The sequence below is a fragment of the Panthera pardus genome, unplaced genomic scaffold (genome assembly GCF_024362965.1).
Source record: "Panthera pardus isolate Hobbes unplaced genomic scaffold, ASM2436296v1 HiC_scaffold_6, whole genome shotgun sequence".
Taxonomy (NCBI): domain Eukaryota; kingdom Metazoa; phylum Chordata; class Mammalia; order Carnivora; family Felidae; genus Panthera; species Panthera pardus.
Window position 1 is genome coordinate 62,437,757 of NW_026526991.1, and position 22,567 is coordinate 62,460,323.

The 22,567-nt window shown below is 52.6% G+C and overlaps 1 protein-coding gene across 1 annotated transcript; it reads left to right on the forward strand.

The window, feature by feature from the left end:
* The first annotated feature begins 14,264 nt into the window (after positions 1 to 14,264).
* On the forward strand, positions 14,265 to 22,567 carry KRT78 (keratin 78). Its single transcript, XM_019419473.2, has 9 exons — positions 14,265 to 14,729; positions 15,156 to 15,370; positions 16,415 to 16,475; positions 16,953 to 17,048; positions 18,127 to 18,291; positions 18,646 to 18,771; positions 21,523 to 21,743; positions 22,021 to 22,055; positions 22,137 to 22,567. The coding sequence occupies exons 1-9, from the start codon at positions 14,364 to 14,366 to the stop codon at positions 22,406 to 22,408; spliced, it is 1,557 nt and encodes a 518-aa protein (XP_019275018.2). The 5' UTR covers positions 14,265 to 14,363; the 3' UTR covers positions 22,409 to 22,567.

A 22,567-nucleotide genomic window follows, 5' to 3' on the forward strand; every position in this document is an offset into this window, starting at 1 on the left:
ACCCCTGGCTCGGGAGGGGTCAAGAGGCAGATGGCCCAGGCCTCCTTAGGGGTAGTGATGACACAGGGAGACGGGTACTTTGGGGGCTCAGCCACCAGGCCTCAATTCTTACCTTCTCTGTTCCCCCCGTCCTCCACCTTGCATGCAGCCTTGCGCCCACCCTCCCCAGCCAGGTGTCACAGAAGCCAGAGTCCTCCTTCTCATCCCTGCTTTCCTCCACTCAACAACCTTTCCCCCTTGCTTCCTGATCTCCCGCCATGCTCCCATCTTCTGCAAGTCTTTGCCAACAGCCCAGCCCCCCATTCCCCCTAGTTGTTCTGTCTGGTCTGAGCATGTTTCTGTCTGTCTTTGGGCCCCCCCCCCACCCCCATCCCCTTGGAGGAGGAGGAAGAACGGAGGTGCCCATTCTGGCTGAGAACAGACAGGAAGATGAGAACAGGGCCTAAGAAAGGGTCCAGACTTTACAGACAGACCTGGGTTCTAATCTGGACTCTGTCACCACTGATTGTGTGATCTGGGACAGGTTATTTAACCTGACCGAGCTTTAGTTTCCCCGTCTATAAAATGGGGTTAATTAGAGGTCCTATATGCAAAGCACCTGGCATTAGTAGTTGTGCATTAAGTGATGATTACTGTTAATGCATATAACACCGTGAACTGTCGAGACAACTTCCTGGAAGAGAGGTCTTCTCTGGAACCCCGAAATGAAGGGAAGGACCCCTCTTGATGTCTGGCCTCTGCATCCAAGTGACCCTTCTTTCTGCGATGTCCTCCCCACCCACTCCTGTATTGTGGTTTTGCCTTCTTAGGAGATGGAGGGTTGGGTGGGGTGCCTGCCTCCTGGGAGGGGGTTGGTTGTGGGCTCTGAAGTTGTTCCCCCACCCCAGGCCCCAGTTCCCCTCTGGCAGGGAGTTGCCAGCCCCCCCGCCCCCCATAAGGATGGCTGGGGCAGGGAGGCAAAGTGCTCTCAAAGCCTGGAGAAGGGCTTAAGCTTTCTGTCCATGGCTGGGAGCTGCCCCGGTTGCCCTCAGAGGGGCTGCGGTTTGGTTCACAGGGAGAGGGTGTCGGTCCAGCAGAGCAGCGAGTGGGAAGTGGGGGGCGAGGTGTGGGTCCTGTGCTGTCAGGAGCATTCCACAACAGGGGTGGGGGTGCAGGGTGGAGATGGCTGGCGCTGGTTTTCTTCCCGAGTTTCGATCAGTGGGGCGGGGTTTAAGGCTGGGCTCTGTTGAGCTAGCAGCTTTTCTCTAGGAAACGAGAAGAGTGAAAAACATGAAGGCTGTTCCCCGATCAGGTCAGGGGCACTGTCCCCTCAGCATGGGGAATTTGTGTCTCTGGTGGCCCCCTCCCCAAGAGCTGTGTGCTTGGGGTGGGGCTGGGGAGCATGGACATTCACACACAGCCTTCGCACACACACATACCCTTACGCACTCACAATATACAACCTGGTACACCCCCTTACATGCTGATGTGCACGAGTATCTTCTATGATGTTCACAGAGCTACGTGTGCACGCTCCCACCCTTATACAGGCACGGCTAGCTTCCACAGTCGCGTGTGAACCATGTATGCTTCCAGGGCCCCTACACTTTGACTTGTGCACACACATATTTAGTCCTACGTGGTCATCTGATCTCTGCACATTCACACTCATTGTCCTGCATTCAGTTAAAAGCTCCCCACGATGCACTCCCCACATGTCCCCCCCCCCCCCACATGTCCCCGTTCTCTCTCTTGCCCCAGGTTGTCCTCAGAGAACGTGAGAGCAGGAGGAGTCCCGGGAAAGGCAGCCTTTAGTAGGCCAGGGCCTGGCTGGCGAGTGGGGGCTGAGAAGATAATAATCAAAGCTAATAGTTGATAGACACCACCCTGTGCTTGGTGCTGTTCTGGGCACTACGTGTATCATCTTGTTTGACATACACAGCAACCCTATGAAATAGGAATTATTATTCCCTTATTATAGTTGTGAACATGGAGGCACAGAGAGGTTAGGTCACTTGCCTGAGGCCACAGAGCTAGTCAGTAGTGGAGACAGAACCTGAACCCAGGCAGCCTGACTGATGCTCTTAACCATCAGCCTATAGGTCCTCTCTTCCTGATCCTGACCCTCAGGTCACTCTTGGGCTCTGCCCAAGGTACCCCGAGGACCCCAGGAGCTAGCTTCTGGGGAGTCCGCGTACTGTGTGGGTTTCCCCAGGGCCAGCTGGGACTTCACCACGTCCAGAAAAACACCCAGGAGTCCCTGGTGGTTTACATTCCCATTTGGGGGCCTGTTTGGGGGCTCTCACCTTATAACCCCATCAGGCACCACAGAAGTGGTGGCAGGGAAGGCACTTCAGGGAGGTCCTGATCAGCCCCTACTCCTGTTTCACGAATTGCTGCGGGGCTGGCTTCTGCCTGGCTCCCAGACCCTGTTCTAGCTGTGAGAGCCCCGGCTTCCTGCAGGGGGAGTGAAGAGCAGGAGAAGCCAGGCCTGCTTCTGCTCCTGCCTGGAAGGGAATACCAGGAATGGGTCTGAGCCCTGGAAAATCCTGGAAAGATGTCTGGGACCAGGACTGGATTAGCCTGCCCTGTCCAGTGACTTGCTGGCTGGCCCCCGCGGGAGACAGTGTATGCATGCATGTTCGTGTATGTGCGTACGTGCGTTCAGACGGGGCTCCCAGAGGTTCACGTGTCCTCTGGGAAAGAAATCACACAGTGGACCCGGTGGGTGGAAAGCCCTGAGGATCCCTGCAAAGGAGTACCCAACCATTTACAATACTCTGATCTACATTTATTGATACAGACAGGGTGAAACTGGCCACAAATCCATATGTGTAATCTGATCCCACCTCTGGGAAATACATATTTATATGAATAAGTGGTGTTTTCACTAGAGTAGCATACAGCACTATGCTAGAAACACGCATATACACATATGCATTCAGATATATGCATATATATAATTATAACACACAAACTCCATAAGGGCATGGATTTTGATCTGTTTCGTTGGCTACTTTATTGCTAGATAGTACTATAACAGTACCTGGCACAGAGAAAGTGTCCAATAAATATGGGTTGAAGGAATAATGAAAGATATTTACATGTGGAAAAAGTCTGGAAGGTTAGGCACCAAAATGTTGACAGCAACTACCTCTAGGTTGTAGTTTTTGGAAGAGTTTTATTTTTCCTAACTTTATTTCATTATCTGTCGTTCTAAAATTTTCAGTGATGAACTTGTATCATTTGTATAAAGAAAAGGAAGTGCCACAAGCCTTACAATCTGGAAAGCAACAAGTGTCTGGGCAGGGCAGGAGGGGGTCACGGAGCCAGTCTCCCTTCCTGGAGGACAGCATTCTTAGCTGGGTGGGATTATTTGTTGTATCTGAAACACCTAGCACGGTGCTTGGTGGTGAAAAGTGGCTGGGTAAATGTGATGGGTGGAGGATAGCCTTCATGAGCTTGCTGGGGTGGTGGGAGTGGGTAGGTGACTGGGGGCTTGGGGTCCTCCTCCGTGGGTCTCTATCCTAGACTCACGGCTCTCTGTAATGCGGGATGAAATGAGTCCTGGCTTAGTGGGTTCTAGTCCTATCCTTGCTGTGTGCCCTGGGTAGGCTGCTTTCCCTCCCTGAGCCTCAGTTTCTTGTGCTGTAAAACAAGGGTATTGAACAAGATGACCTCTTAGATCTCTCTGCTCTGACATTTTACAACTGGCAGGTATTATATGGGGTATTTTTGTTGTTGGGTCACTCTCTGGTTGTGCGTTATTGTGGTCTTTTATTTTTTTAATGTTTATTTATTTTGAGAGAGAGAGAGAACACAAGCAAGGGAGGGGCAGAGAGAGAATCCCAAGCAGACTCTGTGCTGACAGCGCAGAACTGAATGTGGGCCTGGAACTCACGAACCGTGAGATCATGACCTGAGCCGAAATCAAGAGTTGGACGCTTAACCGCCTGAGCCACCCAGGTGCCCCTGTGGTCTTCTTAACTGGAGTCTACATTCCTCAAGGTCAGGCATACGGTCTGACCCAGTCTGGGTGGCTCACAGCAGGCCCACTGTCAGGCCCCTTGGGCCCTGTCTGTGCTCAGCCTGCTGCTGTCTGCTCTTTCCCAGCCGGGCCAGCCTTGTTCTCCGTGGACCCAACCAAGGGTTCCTGCCCTCATCACTGTCATGACTTAGTGGTTCCATGGATGAGGGGGCCATGATTCTTCGCTTTGGGGGGTGGGCGCGCTGTAGGGCAGAACCTACATCAGTGGGTTTAGGGATTAGATTAGATATTAGAATTTCCAAACCCTCAGGATAGATTGGGAGAGCCCCTTACCCTCCGCTTTCCCCCTTCTCAAACCTGTTTTCATTACCTCCCTCTTCTGGAAAAGCTTCCCAGAGGAAACCTCTATTTTCCCATCCCCCATCCTGACAGCTAACGCTGCTCCTGGTTCTGGTCTTATTTCTTAGGTTTGTGTGTATTTGGGTGTGGGACCACTTCTATCAGAAAGTTTCTTAAACGTTTTTGGACAATGATCCCTAGGAAGAAATTCATTTTATTTATTTTTATTTTATTCTTATTAAAATTTTTTAGATGTTTATTTATTTTTGACAGAGAGAAAGACAGCTCTGTCATGAGTGGGGGAGGGGCAGAGAGAGAGGGAGACACAGAATTTGAAACAGGCTTGGAGTTGTCAGCACAGAGCCCGATGTGGGGCTTGAACTCACAGACCGTGAGATCATGACCTGAGCCAGAGTCAGATGCTCAACCGAATGAGCCACCCAGGCGCCCCTATTCTTATTTTTTAAAATGTCTATTTATTTATTTTTGAGAGAGAGAGAAAGAGAGAGATAGAGCAAGCAGGGAAGGGGAATCCCAAGCAGGCTCCGCCCTGTTAGCACAGAGCCCAATGTGGGGCTCGAACTCACAAAGGGTGACATCACGACCTGAGCGGAAACCAAGAGTCGGATGCTTCACCGACTGGGCCACCCAGGCGTCCTGGAAGAAATTCATTTTATATCACAGTTCTGTACACACTTACACACACACGCGCACACACACACACACACACACACACACACACACACAGAACAAAATTTTGCGGTGCCTCACTGTGATGCACGCTGATAGGCTGGTTGAGACCCATTCAATTGATTTCACAACCTCCTGCTGGGTTGTGACTTGCAGTTTTGAAAATACTGTTCTCTCAGACTGAAGTTCCTTGGGGGGCGGGGGCAGAAGATTCAACCCCCATCCCCAATCCCTCCTGTGGTTCGGGTACAGCTCTGCAGATGGCCAGGGGAGGGATGCTGGCTAGGGGGTTGAGCGGGGCGGGGGGGGGGGGGGGTGGGGGGTGGGGGGGGTGGGGGGTGGGGGGTAGCTCATCCGGGTAACCCCCCCCTTCCCCCACTTCCCAGTCCAGGACTTCCGGTGAGGCCTTACCTTACTTTCCCCAGCGCTGTAGGAATCTTGGGAACTTTCCCCTAGAAATTGCCCCATGGGCCTTTCACCCTCTGGGGTGTTATGAGGCTGACCTTAGCAACACGTCTCACAAATATTTACCACATCAGGAGCACTTGGCTGCTAGCGACAGGGCACCCAACTGGCTGAACCTGATTGGTTCAGAGTGGCGGCGCCTGCGTGCTGAGCCCTGGACGGGCAAGTCTGGACTCCCAGGTTGTCTGGTGTGAACACTTCCCTCTTCCCTCGGTCCGGCCCTGCCCCGTTTCCCTCTCCCAGGCACCACTGGTTTGCTCCCTGATGCCTCGGAGGGTCTCTCTCGCCTCCGCTAGTGGCGTGCTGAGCCAGCTTGTGCAAACACAGGGGAGCTAATTGTGCCCACTTTGTCCCGGCTCTGCAGTCACTGGCCCGAGCGCCATGCCGCAGGCCTCCTGAGAAGACCTGGGTTCGCGTCCTGCCTTGGTGTCTTGCCGTCTTCGAGATCTCAGGCACTTGCTTTTGTGCCTGCAGCGTAAGCAACCATAATGCTCGCTTCTTGGATTCTGGAAACAAGACGAAGGATCTGCCAAGGCCTGGCCCGGGCATAGCGATGGTGCCCAGAGGGTCCTCAACAGGCGTTTGAGGAGTGCCTCATGAAACGTGATCAGGTTTTATGTGTAAAAGGTTATTATTCCAAAGTAGGAGTTGGGGCATTGTCCCTTACTGCCTCTCTCAACCCTGAACTTGGGGACATACATACATTTATTTATTTATTTATTTATTTATTTATTAAAAAAAAATTTTTTTTTGACATTTATTTATTTTTGAGACAGAGACAGAGCATGAACGGGGGAGGGTCAGAGAGAGGGAGACACAGAATCTGAAACAGGCTCCAGGCTCTGAGCTGTCAGCACAGAGCCCGACGTGGGGCTCGAACTCACGGACCATGAGATAATGACCTGAGCTGAAGTCAGCCGCTTAACTGACTGAGTCACCCAGGCACACCGGGGACATACATTTAAATTTGGAACTCCCAGGCAAAGCTTTGCAAATCCCTGCTCTCCCAGGCCTCTGTCTTGGGATTGCACTCCCTGTGGGTTTTGGGGCCTCATTACCTGGACTTGGAGGGGCTGCGGGGGCTGTAGCTTGGCCCACCTTTGATGCAATAAGCCCATTTTCGGGGTGCCTGGGTGGCTCAGTCGTTTGAGTGTCTGACTTCGGCTCAGGACATGATCTCCTGGTTCGTCGGTTCCAGCCCCATGTCAGGCTCTATGCTGGCAGCTCAGAGCCTGGAGTCTGTTTCAGATTCTGTGTCTCCCTCTCTCTCTGCCCCTTTCCCCCCTCTCAAAAACAAATAAACAAAAAACTAAGCCCATTCTCTGGATGGTGCCACCTTCCTCCATTGCCAGTGAAGTGAGGAGGACTTGGGCCACCTGTCCCAACCCAGAGGGCAGGAGGGTACTGAGGCAGAGAATGCCGGAGTGTGCTCTGCTTGGCCTGGGGCGGAGCAAGGGACTACTTCTTTAATCTCCTCCCTCTCCTTTCCTGCCCCACAGGCCACCAGAGATGTTAATTACAGAACCTGGCCACATCTGAAAAAGTGCTGCCCCCTCCTTGTCCTCACTGGCTTTGGGCAGCTTCGAGCCTTCCAGCTTTTTCTTTTTTTTAAAGTTTTTATTTATTTTGAGAGAGAGGGAGAGAGAGCATGCACATGAGTTGGGGAGGGGCAGGGAGAGAGGGGGAGAGAGAGAATCCCAAGCAGGCTCCTTGCTGTCAGTGCAGAGCCTGATGCAGGGATCTATCCCAGAAACCTGTGAGATCATGACCTGAGCTGAAATCAAGAGCCAGACACTTAACTGATTGAGCCACCCAGGGGCCCTGAGCCTTCCAGCTCTGATGCAGGAAGCAGCTCCAGGTTGAACTGTGTTTCCTATGTAGGCCATTGACACATGGATGAACGCGTGACATTTTAATAGTTCTATTTTATTTAAATATGAATTGGAAAAGTTGGAACTACCACACAAAAGCCATGATTTGAAGGACATTACTGGCTAGGGTCAGAATAAGAAACAAAGTGAATTGATTTAGATTTGATTTAAAGAAAACTATTGGGGCGCCCGGGTGGCTCAGTCGGTTAAGCATCTGACTCTTGATTTCAGCTCAGGTCACGACTGAGCCCCTTGTTGGGCTCTTGGCTGACAGTGTGGGGCCTGCTTGTTATTCTCTCCTCTCTCTCTGCCCCTCCCCATTGACGCTTTCTCTCTTTCAAAACAAATAAAGTTAAAAAAAAAGAACACTATTAAGTACATGATGGTGAGGATCGCATGTGCAAAGGACTGATGTTCTGGATGTTCTGGGTAAGAATTTGGCATGTATTTCTCAGCCATGAAGGCCAAACTTCTGTGACTAACAGAGAAGTCATGGGCTGTGCATGGTGGGGGGTGGGGGGGCTGGCTGAAGACAAGTGAGGGACACCTTTCTGTCCAGTCCCCCTCAAACAACAGGACAGTAACCAACCCCTTCATTGTCCTGCAAAAGCCAGGAAAACCAGAACAAGCGCGGGCAGCACAGCCTCGCCTTGACCCCAGGAGAGGATTATCTTCTTCCTGAACATGTCAAGAACACGAACACCTGCTGCTGCTTCTAGAAGATCCCCGGGCCCCCACGGTATCCTGTACATAGTACAGGGGCGCCTCCAACACCTCTGTTGCATTTACTGGTTTTCACATAGATTCCCCACCAGACTGCAAATTCCTCTAAGGCAGGGACTTCTCGGTATTCTTTGTTTCATCGTGTCTAGCACCCGGTAGTGCTTAATGAATGTTGATAATTGATGTGGAGGAATGACCTTTACTTTTGCATCTACTGTGTGATCTCAGGCAAATAGTCCTACCTCTCTGGGCTTCAGCTGGATACGGTGTCCTTCAACACGGATATTTCCAGGTCTCTAAGAGCATCATAGTGTGGTGGCCAAGCACAGAGACTCGAGAGCCCAACTACCTCTGTTCACGTTCTGGCTCTGTAGCATACTAGCTGTGTGGCCTTGAGCAAATTGTTTGTTGTCTTCAGTGCCTCAGTTCCCCTTTCTGTAAGATGGTGATACTAAGAGGGGGCGCCTGGGTGGCGCAGTCGGTTAAGCGTCCGACTTCAGCCAGGTCACGATCTCGCGGTCTGTGAGTTCGAGCCCCGCGTCAGGCTCTGGGCTGATGGCTCGGAGCTTGGAGCCTGTTTCCGATTCTGTGTCTCCCTCTCTCTCTGCCCCTCCCCCGTTCATGCTCTGTCTCTCTCTGTCCCAAAAATAAATAAAAAATGTTGGAAAAAAAAAAAAAAAAAAAAAAGATGGTGATACTAAGAGTCCCTACTTCATAGAGTTGTTAGGATTAAATGCTTCATATATGTAAAATTCTTAGAATGGGGCTTGGCACGCAGGCCCCATGTGGTGTTTTATTGTTGTTTAAAATAGTTCACTGACAATGTTACCTTGATAGTTTTTTAGGTCAGATAAAGGCTTTCTGGGATTCAGTGAGATTTTTTTTTTTTTAAAGTGGCCCCAGCATAGGGCCTGACCTCATGATCCTGAGATCCAAGACCTGAGCTGAGATCAAGAGTCAGACACTTAACCGACCAAACCACGTAGGTGCCCCAATGAGACATCTGATACATTTTCTGGTCTTCTTGTAGAGAGACAGGAAAATGGGGTCAGGGTGAAATGGGTGCAGGGGACGGGGACATACAGGCCTCCAGTTATGGAATGAATGTCACAAGAATGAAAGACACAGCACAGGGAATGGAGTCTATGTTATTGTGATAGTGTTACATGGTGACAGATACCTACACTTGTGGTGAGAACAGCACAATGTGTAGAGTTGTGGAATCACTGTGTTGTACACCCGAAACTGACATTGTATGTCAATTCTACTTCAATTGAAAGAATTGGATGCTGGATTTAAAAAAAAATGGGGTCTGGAGAAAAGTATGACTGGGTAGATTCCCAAATAGCTGAGCATAAGACCCAAAAGCACAGACCCTGGGAGGATGTAAAGGGAGGGCGTCCAGTGGCATGCTACTTGAGTCTGCCCTTGCTTTCCTCCAAGACCAGGACCCTGGGTCAAGGGTCTTCCAAAAGAGGAATTCCCCACACCAATTACGCCAACACACCAACTTACAACCCGGTGCGGCCCCTCTCAGACCACCTCCCATTCTGTATTCATATGTGTATCCTCCGTGGGACTATGTATTCCTTCAGAATGGGGATGGGGCCTTACCCATTTTTCATCTCCTGTATCATGTAGCTCAGTGCTCACCCAAAGTAGGCGTTCAATAAACACACACACACACACACACACACACACACACACACGACCATGTTTCTCAAATGCATTCATGCCCCCCACCTTCAGTGGTTGGTTGGGGATTGACTAATGCTTCAGAGAATTAAGAGTCACAAGGACCTCCAGAGGTTGAAAGATGGAAGGAAATCAATGAAACGAAACTGAACGGGGATCCATTCATTCATAAGGTATTTATTAAGTGCCTCCTGTATGCCAGGCACCATTCTTTTTTTTTTTAAGCTTATTTTTGTTTATTTTGGGAGAGAGACAGAGAATGGGTGGGGGAGGGGCAGAGAGAAAGGTAGAATAAGAATCCCAAGCAGGCTCCGGGCTGTCAGCGCAGAGTCTGATGTGGAGCTTAAACTCACAAACCATGAGATCATGACCTGAGCTGAAATCAAGAGTCAGATGCTTAACTGCCTGAGCCACCCAGGCGCCCCTGCCAGGTGCCATTCTAAGTGCAGATGATACATAAATGAACAAAGGGGCCAAATGCCTGCCCATGAGGCTCACAGTCTGCTGTGGGAAGGCAGGTGAGCAAAATGAATAAGTAAAGTACATGGAATGTTAGGAAGTGCCAGGAGCTAAGTGGAAAGAAAGAAAGCAGAGAAATGGATAAAAAGTGTCAGAGGAGGGATGGACCCAGGGTTGCGATTTTGGTTTTAAGGCAGCAGAGAAGGTGACTTTTAGGCATGGGTATCGGCGGAGGAGCATTCCAGGAAGAAGGAACAGCAAATGCAAAGGCTCTGAGGCATGAGTGTTCCTGGCATGCTCAAGAATAAATCAGGGGATCAGCTAGGTTAGGCCTGTCTCATGCCGTATACTTTTCTTTCCTTATTGTAATTGCAATGAAATACTTGTCCAATTACCTGTTCACTGTGTGTGTCTCCACGAGACTCTAGGCTTTCTTGGTGTGGGGGCTGGGCTTTTCCCTTTGCTGAATTCTTAACCTTCAGAACAGGCTCCCACACGCAGTCGGTGCTCAATCACATTTTGTTGATACAAAATTGAATAAATGTGAGTAACGAATGGCATTTGGGTCAAGAAATTGCGCAGGCAGCACAGGCTTGAGCCAAAGAGGTTGGGGAATTCTAGTGAGCTTAGGGCCCCATGGAGTTTCAAGAAGCAGTGCCAGCCTGGCACTTTCCTGAAGGTGGGCCCAAGTGGTCAGGGGCTACAGAGCAGGAGGTGTGGCTGAGGAGGGTTAACCGGGAGCAGGGAGCCTGAGGACAGCCGTAACCGTGACCATAATTGTGACCCATCAGAGCCTTCACACTCCCGGGTTTGGTGTGAAGTCTGTGATTCGAGCTGTTTGTCCTTCGGCTGCTGCATGAATTGAGACCTCTCTGTGCACCTTTGTGTACAGGAGCAGATCGCTCAGGCCGTGAGGGCCTCGCATTCAAATCTCCAAACTGCGTCAGCATTCTCTCCATCACTGAATGATTGTTTATTTATTTATTTATTTCAAAAATTTTTTTTTAATGTTTATTTATTTTTGAGAGAGAGAGAGAGACAGAGTACGAGTCGGGAGGGGCAGAGAGAGAGTGAGACACAGAATCCGGAGCAGGCTCCAGGCTCCGAGCTGTCAGCACAGAGGCCCACACGGGGCTCAAACCCGCCAACTGCAAGATCATGACCTGAGCTGAAGTCGGATGCTCAACCGACTGAGCCACCCAGGCGCCCCTACTTATTTATTTATTTATTTATTTATTTATTTATTTATTTATTTTTGATTTCTTGATTTTGATTTTATTTTTTTAAAATTGTTTTTAATGTTTATTTAATTTTGAGAGAGAGAGAGAGAGAGACTGAGTGTGAGTGGGGGAGAGGCAGAGAGAGACATAGACTCCAAAGCAGGCTCCAGGCTCTGAGCTGTCAGCACAGAGCCTGATGTGGGGCTCGAACTCACAGACCATGAGCTCATGACTTGAGCTGAAGTCGGGTGCTTAACCGACTGAGCCACCCAGGCGCCCCTTATTATTATTTTTAATGGAAGGAAACAGCAGCATTTGAGAACCGGGGCGATTCAAGAAGGTCCTTGGGTGTGACAGTCACGGATAAGGACTCATGTCTTAAAACAAATACTTATTGGTGCCTAGCATATGCCAGACCCTGAGCTGGATAGAGTGGTGGACAAGTTATGACCAAGGGCTTAGAGGGTTGCTCCATGGGACGGTGGCCTGAGCTGAGTGGTGGTCCTGGCTCCAGCCTGATCAGCTGTGTGGGTGGCCTTGAGCAAAAGTCACTCAGATCACGGAGTGATGGGTCAAAGCAGGCTTAGAGGTCATCTGGTGCCATCTCTTAGGTTACCCAAGGGTGCCCTACACCCTATGGGGCCTGAGTCTTTAAGTGTAAAATGGGGGCATTGGTCAGATGCCCTTGAAGTTCACTCTGGCTTTACTATTCTATAACATTACAAATATGAGGAAGTTCTAGGGAGGTGGATTTGGTGCCATCCCACCGTGATCTCTGTCCTCCACCCTTAATACCAGGGGGAGGGGTGGTAGAGTCCAGTTCACAGAGATGTTTCTCAAACACATTCACGGAGCCTGGAAGGCAGGCATCTGGCTTTCCTTGTTGCTGCAAGGCGGTCCCCAGGGGGGAGGGTTTGGAGGTGAGTCCTCAGTGGGATTCAGCCCATTTCCCGGATTCTCTTTCTAGACCCCAGAGTTGCTCCCCGCTGCCTCCCTCTCCATGGCACACTCGGATTTCCTGCTGGGATCTTTTCGCTCTTCTTCTCTTCCTCACCTGGCCCCTTAGCGCTTTGATCTCCTTTGTTCTCCCCACCGAAGGCCCCACTACTTCTTCCCCTTGAGGTCATCTGTGGTTCAGCTTCATTCAGGGGTGTGCCAAGTGGGGTGAGAAGAAGGAGGAAGGGGCTTCTAATCCTCTGGAGGGAGGGGAGACTTGCTCACTGTTGTCTGGCCTGCGGGTAGGGCAGCCACAGGATGGTTCACATTGCTAGGACTGACTTCCTCATAGCATGTCCCTTGAGTGTCCATTATGCCGAGTCCCTGCTTATTCTTGCTTTGAGTTGCATTATCAAAGGCACAGTATCCTAGTATCAGGGGCCATCCGGCTCTAGGAGCAGGTGGGGGGCGAGGAGGAAGAAATTGCCCTCCCACCATATAAAGAAGGAACTTTAGAAATTTCTAAAAATCCGAGCTGTCCAATGCTGCTCACCAGCAGTGGAGGAGCTTCAGGGAGCTTCAGTGGTGGTGGCTGGATGCCCCCTACCAGGCGTCCTGGACCTGGTGGGAGGCTCACGGAATACCAGAGGGCAGACACAGAATCTATCCTGGGGGGAGCCCCGGACTCCCGTGTCTGCTCCCAGTACCCCAAGGGAGTATTTTTCTTTTTCTTCTTATTTTTTTATTTTTTATTAAAAAAAAATTTTTTTTAACGTTTATTTATTTTTGAGACAGAGAGAGGCAGAGCATGAACGGGGGAGGGGCTGAGAGAGAGGGTGACACAGAATCGGAAGCAGGCTCCAGGCTCCGAGCCGTCAGCCCAGAGCCGTCAGCCCAGAGCCGTCAGCCCAGAGCCCGACGCAGGGCTCGAACTCACGGACCGTGAGATCATGACCTGAGCCGAAGTCGGACGCTTAACCGACTGAGCCACCCAGGCGCCCCTCTTCTTATTTTTTTAATATGAAATTTATTGTCAAATTGGTTTCCATACAACACCCAGTGCTCATCCCAACAGGTGCCCTCCTCAATGCCCATCACCCACTTTCCCCGGGAGTATTTTTCTAAATGCATATTTTACTTCAGAGCCCAGGTGCCTCTGATCTGTAAGCTGATATACTCAGTGTGTGACCCAAGTGGATGGGCCTGGGCTGCGTGCCTGTGGAAGGAGCGGGGACACAGGCTGGGCTTGGAAATGTGCCACTTGCCCAGATCCTGGATGGAGATGCCTGGTTGGAGTGGGGTGGCGCCTCATGGATGATTGCTGGGTTGAGCAAGAGGAGGGACTTGGACACCCTGTTTTTCGGTTTCATTTCCAAATCCTGGAGCGTCTTTCAGCCAACGATGACAATAACACCTCTATTAACCTCGTAGTTTCTCCTACTGCCACCAAACGCCTTCCTTCTCCAATTATTGTAGGTAGATTCTCCCTCGAGAAGCTTCACTCTCTTCTGTCCAGTGTCTCCTGGGCACTCAGATGCTCCATCTGAGAGACATCTGAGAGATGTCTGAGAGACATCCCCGTCTCTCCTTTCCCACCCCCCCATCTCCTTCTCTGGGAAGCCTTCCTTGAATGACCCACAGTGACTGCTTGGGGCCATCGCTCCCACCCCCAGCCCTGGGGTCCAGGTCTCGGGCTGCTTCCTTGTCTTTGGGACAGGCCCAGCTCTCCTGCTGGTCTGGGAGCTCCGAGGGCAGGGTCCGGGCCTCCTTCTCCCTTGGGCTCTGCACGTGTTGGGCCCCTGTTCTCCAGCCGTGTCGGAATAGGTCAGCTGGAGCCAGTGACAGATACAGTCAGGCCAAGAACATCTTGCTCCCCAAGGCCCAGCCCAGGCATGGGAGGGGATAAAAGTCTCGTGCTGGGGCCTTGGGGCAGGAACTCACACACTTCGATTATTGTCCGTCTGTCTGCCTGCAGCTGTGTGACCTTCCGTCTCTACCATGTCTCACCCCTCCTGCCAGGCCCAGAGGGGCTTCAGTGCTCGCTCGGCCTGCTCTCCTCACTGTGGGGGCTGTGGCAGAGGCAGCTTCAGTAGCAGGAGCTTCGGTTCTTTTGGGGGGCGCAGGGGGGGCTTTCGTGGGAGGGCCTGGGCATCAGGGGGAAGGCTAGGGGTGTGGCTTGGGGAGGGCCGCTGTGGGCCTGGGCTTTCCCTGTGCCCTCCGGGGGGCATCCGGGAAGTGACCATCGACCACAGTCTGCTGACCCCCTTGAAGATTGAGATTGACTCCCAGTTCCAGGCGGTGCGGACTCAGGAGACCCAAGCGATCAGGACCCTCAACAACCAGTTTGCTTCCTTCATTGACAAGGTGAGGGTCAACTCGGCTAAGCCCCTCTTTCTGGGCCTCCCTCGGAGGAACTGTCCTCTGTGGATTTGGGAATGGAGAAGTTTCCTTGGCTACCACTTTTCTAATCACTTCTGCAGTGAGGAAGTCCTTCCAGTGGTTTAACTGCAGTCCTGATTAGGCTGAGGCCCTGCTGTTCTATGGTTGGGGCACAGGGACGGAGAACAGTTGTTCAGCAGTGGGAGGCCCCTCCCCTGTTAGCCATCGTGATCATTTTGATGTGCTCAGAGCCTCATGCGAGGGCGTGAGGCTGCCCCTGCCCAGGCTGGATTTGGGAGGTAGGGGAAAGGTGGGCTAAGTGGTGGTGGGGGGTTCCTGGGGCTTGACTTTCCAGAGCCTGTGGCCAGGGAGTCCTACCGGAGCCTCAGGGACCCTCTGTTTGTGCTGCAGGTGCGGTTCCTGGAGCAGCAGAACAAGGTCCTGGAGACTAAGTGGCACTTGCTACAGCAGCAGGGGGTAAGCGACAGTCCCCAGGGCCTGGAGTCTTTCTTCGAGGCCTATGTGGCCCAGCTCAAGAGGTGGCTGGAGCAGCTCCAGAGAGAACGAGGGGCCCTGGATGCCGAGCTGAAGTTTTGCCAGGACCAGGAGGAGGAGTATAAGGCCAAGTAGGCAAACCCCAGTGCCCCCGGGGGCCCGGGTGGGGTCCAGGAGGATTTGGATCGGGGCTGTTGGTTGGAGGGTCTCCCACATGCTGAGCTCCCAGAGACACATGGGTGGCCTCCCTTCTGTATCCCAAGCCCTTTGATTCTCAGGGTGCCCCGCTGTCACAGGTAAGGAGGCCCCACAGTGCCTGATGCCCAGGTCTAGAGAGCCTCAGTTCCAATAGATCCAGCTACAAGGGCCACGTGTCCGGTCAGGGGCCTGGGAGGGGCCTGTTTAAACAATGCCGCAGTGGGTTTTTCCTCGATAAATCCTGTTAAGCAAGCTGTGGGCTAAAATGACTCAGATGTCCTCTGGTCTCGGTAGTGGAAGGGAATCCATTTAGGGGGACCATCCCCAGGCTTGTGGCATGATTCACAGCTGGGCTGTGTTTCTGGGCTCCCCACCTAGGTCACCTGGTGGTGTGGAGAGAGCCCTGGACTAACCAGAGGCTTGGGTTTGGCGACTGTGAGCAAGGGGTAGCTGTGTGGCCTTTTACCTTTGCCGGCCTCAGTTCCTTACCTGTAGGTTGGGAACATGTCACCTGCCCTTCTCATCTCCCAGAGCCATTGGGAGGATGGCTTGTGAGGCGGGGTGGGTCCTGCAAAGAGCCCAGGATGGGACCGGGAGAGCTGGTCTTAGATCTGCTCGCGCCACCTAATTATCTACGACTTGGGCAAAGTCACGTGATCTCCCTGACACAATCCAAAATGTCCCCTTCACATGACGATTGTGAGTAGTGAGGAGAGGTGTGGGAATGTGCCTTATAGACGTGAAGGAAAGTGGCCTCATGTGGTCAGGTGGACACGGGCTGAAAGAGTGGAGAGGGTCATAGCCAGATTGTGACAATGACCTCCTGATAGGGAAGGTAGGGGAGCTGGCTGGTTATGTGTCCTGCTTGGAAGCATCTAAAGGCAAGAGGGGCCTTTTCTGGGAGGTTGTGCTTGGAGGAGGGGCATGGGTTCTGATCTCACCACCTCAGGCATCGTCCTTCTGTACGTATTTGACAGGTATGAGCAGGAGGCCTACAGGCACGCCACACTTGAGAATGACTTTGTGGTCCTAAAAAAGGTGAGGGGGGGGGTGTCCAGCTGCTTCCTGCGGATCCTGAGCACCCACCATGCACCTTTAAAGCCCAATTCAGGGCTGGGAGGGCAGGGGGTGGGAATCCTAATGCAGCACATGATCTCATGCAGCCTGTAGGGGGCCCCAGGGAAATGAGACATCTATGTAGACAGAGGGACCCCAGGACAAGATCGGATGGAAGGACTGCATGATGAGCTCTGGGTGTCACTGTGGGAGAGGGTGGGGAGGGAGTGGAAGAAGGAGAACTGGTTGAGAGTAATCCGGGAAGGCTTCCTGAAGGCAGTGTGGGTCAGTGTCAGGCAAAAGGGAGAACAGGGTGGGGCGGGGTTGGAGGAGGAAGGAGTGGGTCTGCGGGGAGAGCTGTGGATGAGTATTGGGCAGTGTGCGACCAGAATTCCTGAGCCAGAGTGGGACCCACAAGCAGGAAGTGGGAGTACATGGCTTCTGTCTTCCTGTCCCCAGGATGCGGATGGGGTTTTCCTGAGCAGGATGGAGCTAGAAGGCACACTGGAGTCTCTGCAAGGGTACTTCTGCTTCTTGAGGCATCTGTACGAAGAAGTGAGGATCCACCAATGCAGGGTGGTGGTCTGCTGAGGGCAGGTGGGAGTGAGGGGAGGGGATGGGGCCGGCAGGCTCCCTGGCCACAGTGGGAGTGGCCAGGAGGCGAAGCCTGGTTAGGGTGACTTGGATCCAGTCATGCAGACATTTGACAAGCAAATACTGAGAATGTACTGTGTGGATTGCTAGGTCCTAGAGATGCACTAGTCAATAACCAGACACAAATCAACGCCTGCTTTCTGTTGGGAGACAGGCAATAAACAATAGACCTACTAAAGAAGTAAATTGTAGAGTATGTTAGAACGTGATCAGTGCTATGACCAACAGGAAAAATCAGAGCAGGGAAAGGGGGCTTAGGAAGGTGGGGAGGGGGTAAGGCAGGTGGCAATTTCAGATAGGGTAATTTTTTTTTTTACGTTTACTTTTTTTGGTAGACCGAGAGAGACAGAGCACAGGTTGGGGAGGGGCAGGGAGAGAGGGAGACACAGAATCTGAAACAGGCTCCAGGCTCTGAGCTGTTAGCACAGAGCCTGATGCAGGGCTCAAACTCACAAACCACGAGATCATGACCTGAGCCGAAGTCGGACGCTTACCCGACTGAGCCACCCAGGCACCCTGAGGGGCCTTATTTGGAAGACAAAGTTTGAGAGAAGATTAGAAGGCTGGTGGGGAAGTTAACCAGGCAGGTGGAACCGGGGAATTGCAGGTGGAGCACAGGGCCCCCAGTGGAGCACTGGTACCTTTGTGGAAATGAAGAGGCTGTGGGGGTTGGAGCAGAAGGAGTGAGAGGGAGGCAGGTGTGATAAGAAGTCAGGGCAGTGATGGGGACCAGGCGATTTCGAGCTTGCAGGACATTTACCTTTAATGTCCACGCTGCAAGAGTCATCAGACATCACCTCCTACGACCCTCCTTTTCAGGAGAGGAGACAACAAAGGGCATGCTCAGCACCACCCAGGGGAATGAGGGCTGCCCCCTGACGGAGTGTGGGCAGAAGTCAGGCATCCTGACAACCTGCCCGGGACTCCAAGGGGGAAAGGGAGCAGGGGCAGGTGGACACTGAGTCAGTCTTCCCTGCAGGAGCTGAACCAGCTCCAGACCCAGGCCAGCGACACGTCCGTGGTGCTGTCCATGGACAACAACCGCTGCTTGGACTTCAGTGACATCATCGCTGAGGTCCGTGCCCGGTACGAGGAGATTGCCCGGAACAGCAAAGCTGAGGCCGAGATGCTGTACCAGACCAAGGTGCCAGGGCCAGGGGGCAGCACCGGGCTGGAAAGGGCTGTGTCTCCATGCCCATGCCCCAGGGTGGTCGTCCCCCTCGGTCCCCTTGGGGCAGTTCTGATAACCTCCCTGGGGCTCCAGGGCTGGGTGGGCATGGCCACTTCCCCTCTCCAGGAGGGGGACAGTGAGGGAAACCAGGGGACACCAGCCCAGACTGGCGTGGGCTCATCCCACCGTGTCCTGCCTTCAGCGTTTCACCTGCATTCCGAGTGAGGATGCGAGGAGGCGAAGAATTGGGGACACGATGTTTCTCATGGTCTTGGGGTCAAAGGTGAAAGTTCTCTCAACTAATGGTGTCACCTCTGTCCCCCTCAGTACCAGGAGCTTCAGGCGTCCGCCCAGCTTCACGGGGATAGCATGAAGGAAACCAAAGTCCAGATTTCTCAGTTGCAGCAGGCGAGTCAGAGGCTGCAAAGTCAGATTGAGAACCTCAAGAAGCAGGTAAGGCTTCCAGAGCTCCCCAGGCCCTCCCGGTACTCTCTTGGTGCCAGGGTCACTGCTAGGTTTGTGTCCAGGTTTGAGTACTGGCTGAAGCTTTGGATAATTTGGGTGGAGAGAACCTCAAGCCCCATTTCGGAGGATTTTGACCTCCCTCTGAATTCAAGCCTGTGTGTGTTTTGCACTGAACAACTCCAGGGGGCGCTGCTCGCACTGCCTTTCATGGCCAGGTGTACATTTGGCTTTTGGCTCCTTGGGGGAGAGTGTTAATCTGTCTGTTTTCTAGTCTTTTCGTTTGAGTCTTACTCCTCAAGCCCAGCGGAGACTCTAAGGCTAGGTGCTGACTTTCTGGGTCCCGCATTGGGGAGTGTGAAAGTCAGGAATTCAGGGGGCAGGTGAGATGGGCAGTGGAATGGGGGTGCATGGGGGGGGCGAGCCCTCCGTAGGCAGATGCTTTAGATGCTTTGTGTGGGTTGGAGGTGATGCTGTAGGTGCCTGGTGTGGGCTGGCAGGGGGAGAGGGAGAGGGCAGCAAGGAGAGAGACATGGTTTCCTGCTAGTCCCGGAGACCTCACTTCTAGACGTGAAGGATTACAGACTCTTAGCTCTCAGTATCTTTGCACCCACTTTCCCCAAACCCGAAGAATCGGTTTTGGGATCGGCAGAGGGTTGAGAGCCGAGACGACAGATCAGGCGGGCTCCTCACGCACTTCAGCTTGGCAAGCAGGGCACGTGTGACCCGTCCACTCCCTCGTGGGGCCCCCCTGGGAAAGCCCTTGGAGCTCAGGCCATTCAAAGCCCAGACACAGTCTCCACCCATCCTCACCTGCTCTCCTGTGGGATGTGATTCAGGACCTGAGATGAAGGTGACCAGGTCCTATCATTCAATTTGCTGCCAGTGTTTTGTCCATAGATTTGAATTCCTTGCTTGTGAATGCCTCGGCAATGTCTGTTAAAATGCAGATCCCTGGGCCTCTGTCAGACTGAGGGAATCACTATCTAAGGGCAGAGCCCAGATACTTTCTAAGCTCAGTTCGTTCACCAGGGTGACTGAGGGTGCGGAGCCTCAGCCCAGCAGCCAGTACTTAGGAGTGCTACTCTGTCCCCACATCTGGGACCCACAGCTTCTGCCACACAGCAAGGTGCCTGTCCTGTGAGAATCCCTCTTGGGAATTCTTCCTGCCCGGCCCCATTTTCCTGCACACACATGGTGGACTGGATATCCTTGTGCCAGACCTAGGGCAGAGCCCCGCGGTCTAGGACCAGACATCAGCTGTCCGGGGTTAGGGTCCCAGTTCTGCCCCTCACCACTTTTCTGAACCTCAGTTTTTTCATCTGTAGGATAGAGATGATATTTCCCAACAACAAGGTGCTTGTGAATAGAATACAAAAGAAAAGAATAGAAAAACATAGAATAGAATAGAATAGAATAGAATAGAATAGAATGGAATGAGACTACACTGGGACTAGAATAATGAGAGCCTTTAGGGAATGCCTTCTTTCCTGACCCAAACAGGAAGGTAAACCCACTGGATGGCAGATTAGATAGAGAAGTTGTTCCCCTTCTGGGAGTTTTCTATCAGATCAGAGAGGTAAGCACAGAGAGTGTATTTCTCAAACCCAAACTGAGGCACATGGTTTGATATATAGTAAAACCTTGGCTTGCAAGTAACTTGTTCTGCGAGCGTTCCGCAAGGTGAGCAAACATTTCTAATATGTTTTAACTTGACAAACGAGCGATGTCTGGCAATACGAGTAGTATGTGACACTGAACGTCACATGATCACAACTGAGCCAATGGTTCTTGAAATTCGCTTTGATATAGGAGTGCTTTGGATTACAAGCATGGTTCCGGAATGAATTACACTCCCATACCAAGGTTTTACTGTACTTTGATAACAGGACAAAGTGTTTGAAATGGGGCTGTTCTCAAACCATCAAGGATGGTGGTCACCCTCAAGATGAGACTTGTAGATACTGCTCCATACAGGACAGGAAGGGCATTAAGTGCCTGGGTAGAGCTACAGTGCCTCGGGTAAGGAGCTAAGGGGCAGGAGTGGGAAGAAATAGGGGAAGATCATCGGAGGAGGTGAGACAGGAAGCAGATGAGTTTGCTGTGGCTGCCGTAACAAAGTACCACCAACTTGGAGCCTTGAAAACACCAGACCGTGTATTCTCTCAGTTCTGGAGACTAGAGGCATGCCATCGGGTGTTAGCAGGCGCGCTCCCTCTGAAGGAGCTCGGCAGGGGAATCCTTCCTCGCCTTTTCCTAGCCTCTGGCGGCCCTGGGACTCCTGGGCATTCCTTGTCTTACGGTTGCATCACTCCAGTCCCTGCTTCCGTTGTCACATGGCGTCATCTCTCTGTGCTTGTCTCCGTGTTCTCTTGTCTTTTTTTAGGGACACAACTCATTGGATTTAGGGCTCATCTTGCATGCAGGATGCTATCATCTTGTGGTCCTTAATGCATTACGTTTGCAAAGACCCTCTTTCCAAATAAGACCACAGTCTGAAGTTCTGGGTGGACATGACATTTTTTGGGGACACTATTCGACCCACTCGGGGAGTTAAGGAAGCAGAAGAGGCAATGCGCTCCCTTAGGATGAGAGCAACGGGGAAGTGGGGGTGACCATGGATACTTTGAGCGCTTGAGATTGTGGTCTACCCTGGGCTTTAAGCTCCATCCACAGCAGGTGACTTGGGAGGCTGTATTGGGCTTGCAGCCACTTTCTCCCTCATTTCTACACCCATCCCAGAATGCCGACCTGCAGGCCACCATCGCTGATGCTGAGCAGCGTGGGGACCTGGCCCTGAAGGACGCCCAGGCCAAGCTGGACGAGCTGGAGGCTGCTCTGAGAGCGGCCAAGCAGGACCTGGCCCGGATGCTGCGGGAGTACCAGGAGCTCATGGGCATGAAGCTGGCCCTTGATGTGGAGATCGCCACCTACCGCAGGCTCCTGGAGGCCGAGGAGTGCAGGTGGGGGGCCTGGGAACTCAGCCGAGGGGGCAGAGGGGGATGGACTGCCACTGCAATGCTCTCCTTGCTGAGGGGGATTCTGAGATTTCCTGGCACTCCGAGCCACTAAGGGCAACCTATTCTGCTGGGGAGCGGGGAGGCAGGGATTTAAAACCAGGACTGTGGGTTTCATCTGCTGATTGGGTATGTGAGCTGCTCCAAGAAGCTAAAAAGCATGAGGGAATGTATTCTTTGCAGCCCTTCTTAGCATTTCCTTCTCTTGTCCTTTCTCCATCAGGATGTCTGGGGAATGCACCAGCCAGGTCACTGTCTGTGAGTATCAGGGGACTTGGGGAGAGGGGTCCCCGTGGGGAGCTGAGGACCCTGCCGTGACTCTGGTGCATTTCTTGGCAGCTGTAGGGGGAGGCAGCACCATCGTGTCTGGAGGAGCTGGTGGTGACCTGGGGGGCGCTTGTGGACTCAGAGGTGGGAAAGGCAGCTTTGAGTCTGGCTGCTCCAGCATCGTGACCGGAGGCTCCAGCGTCACCCTGGGCTCTGGGCAGGGCCCGGTTTGGGGCCCCTGCTCTGTGTCCGGCTCCGGCTTCAGCTCTGGCTCCAGCTCCGGCGGCCACACCATCCTGAAGAAGACGGTGGAGTCAAGTCTGAAGACGTCTGTCACATACTGAGTGACCTGGCAGCCGCTTGCTCCCCTTGCCTTCCAGAACCTTCTAAGCCCAGTTCCCACCTCCACTGCCCTTCCTGGCCAGCTCTGTGTCCCTTGCCCACAGCCTGAGCCAGCTCACAGGGGACTCTGCACAAGTCAATAAAATCATGCCTGCCCGCTG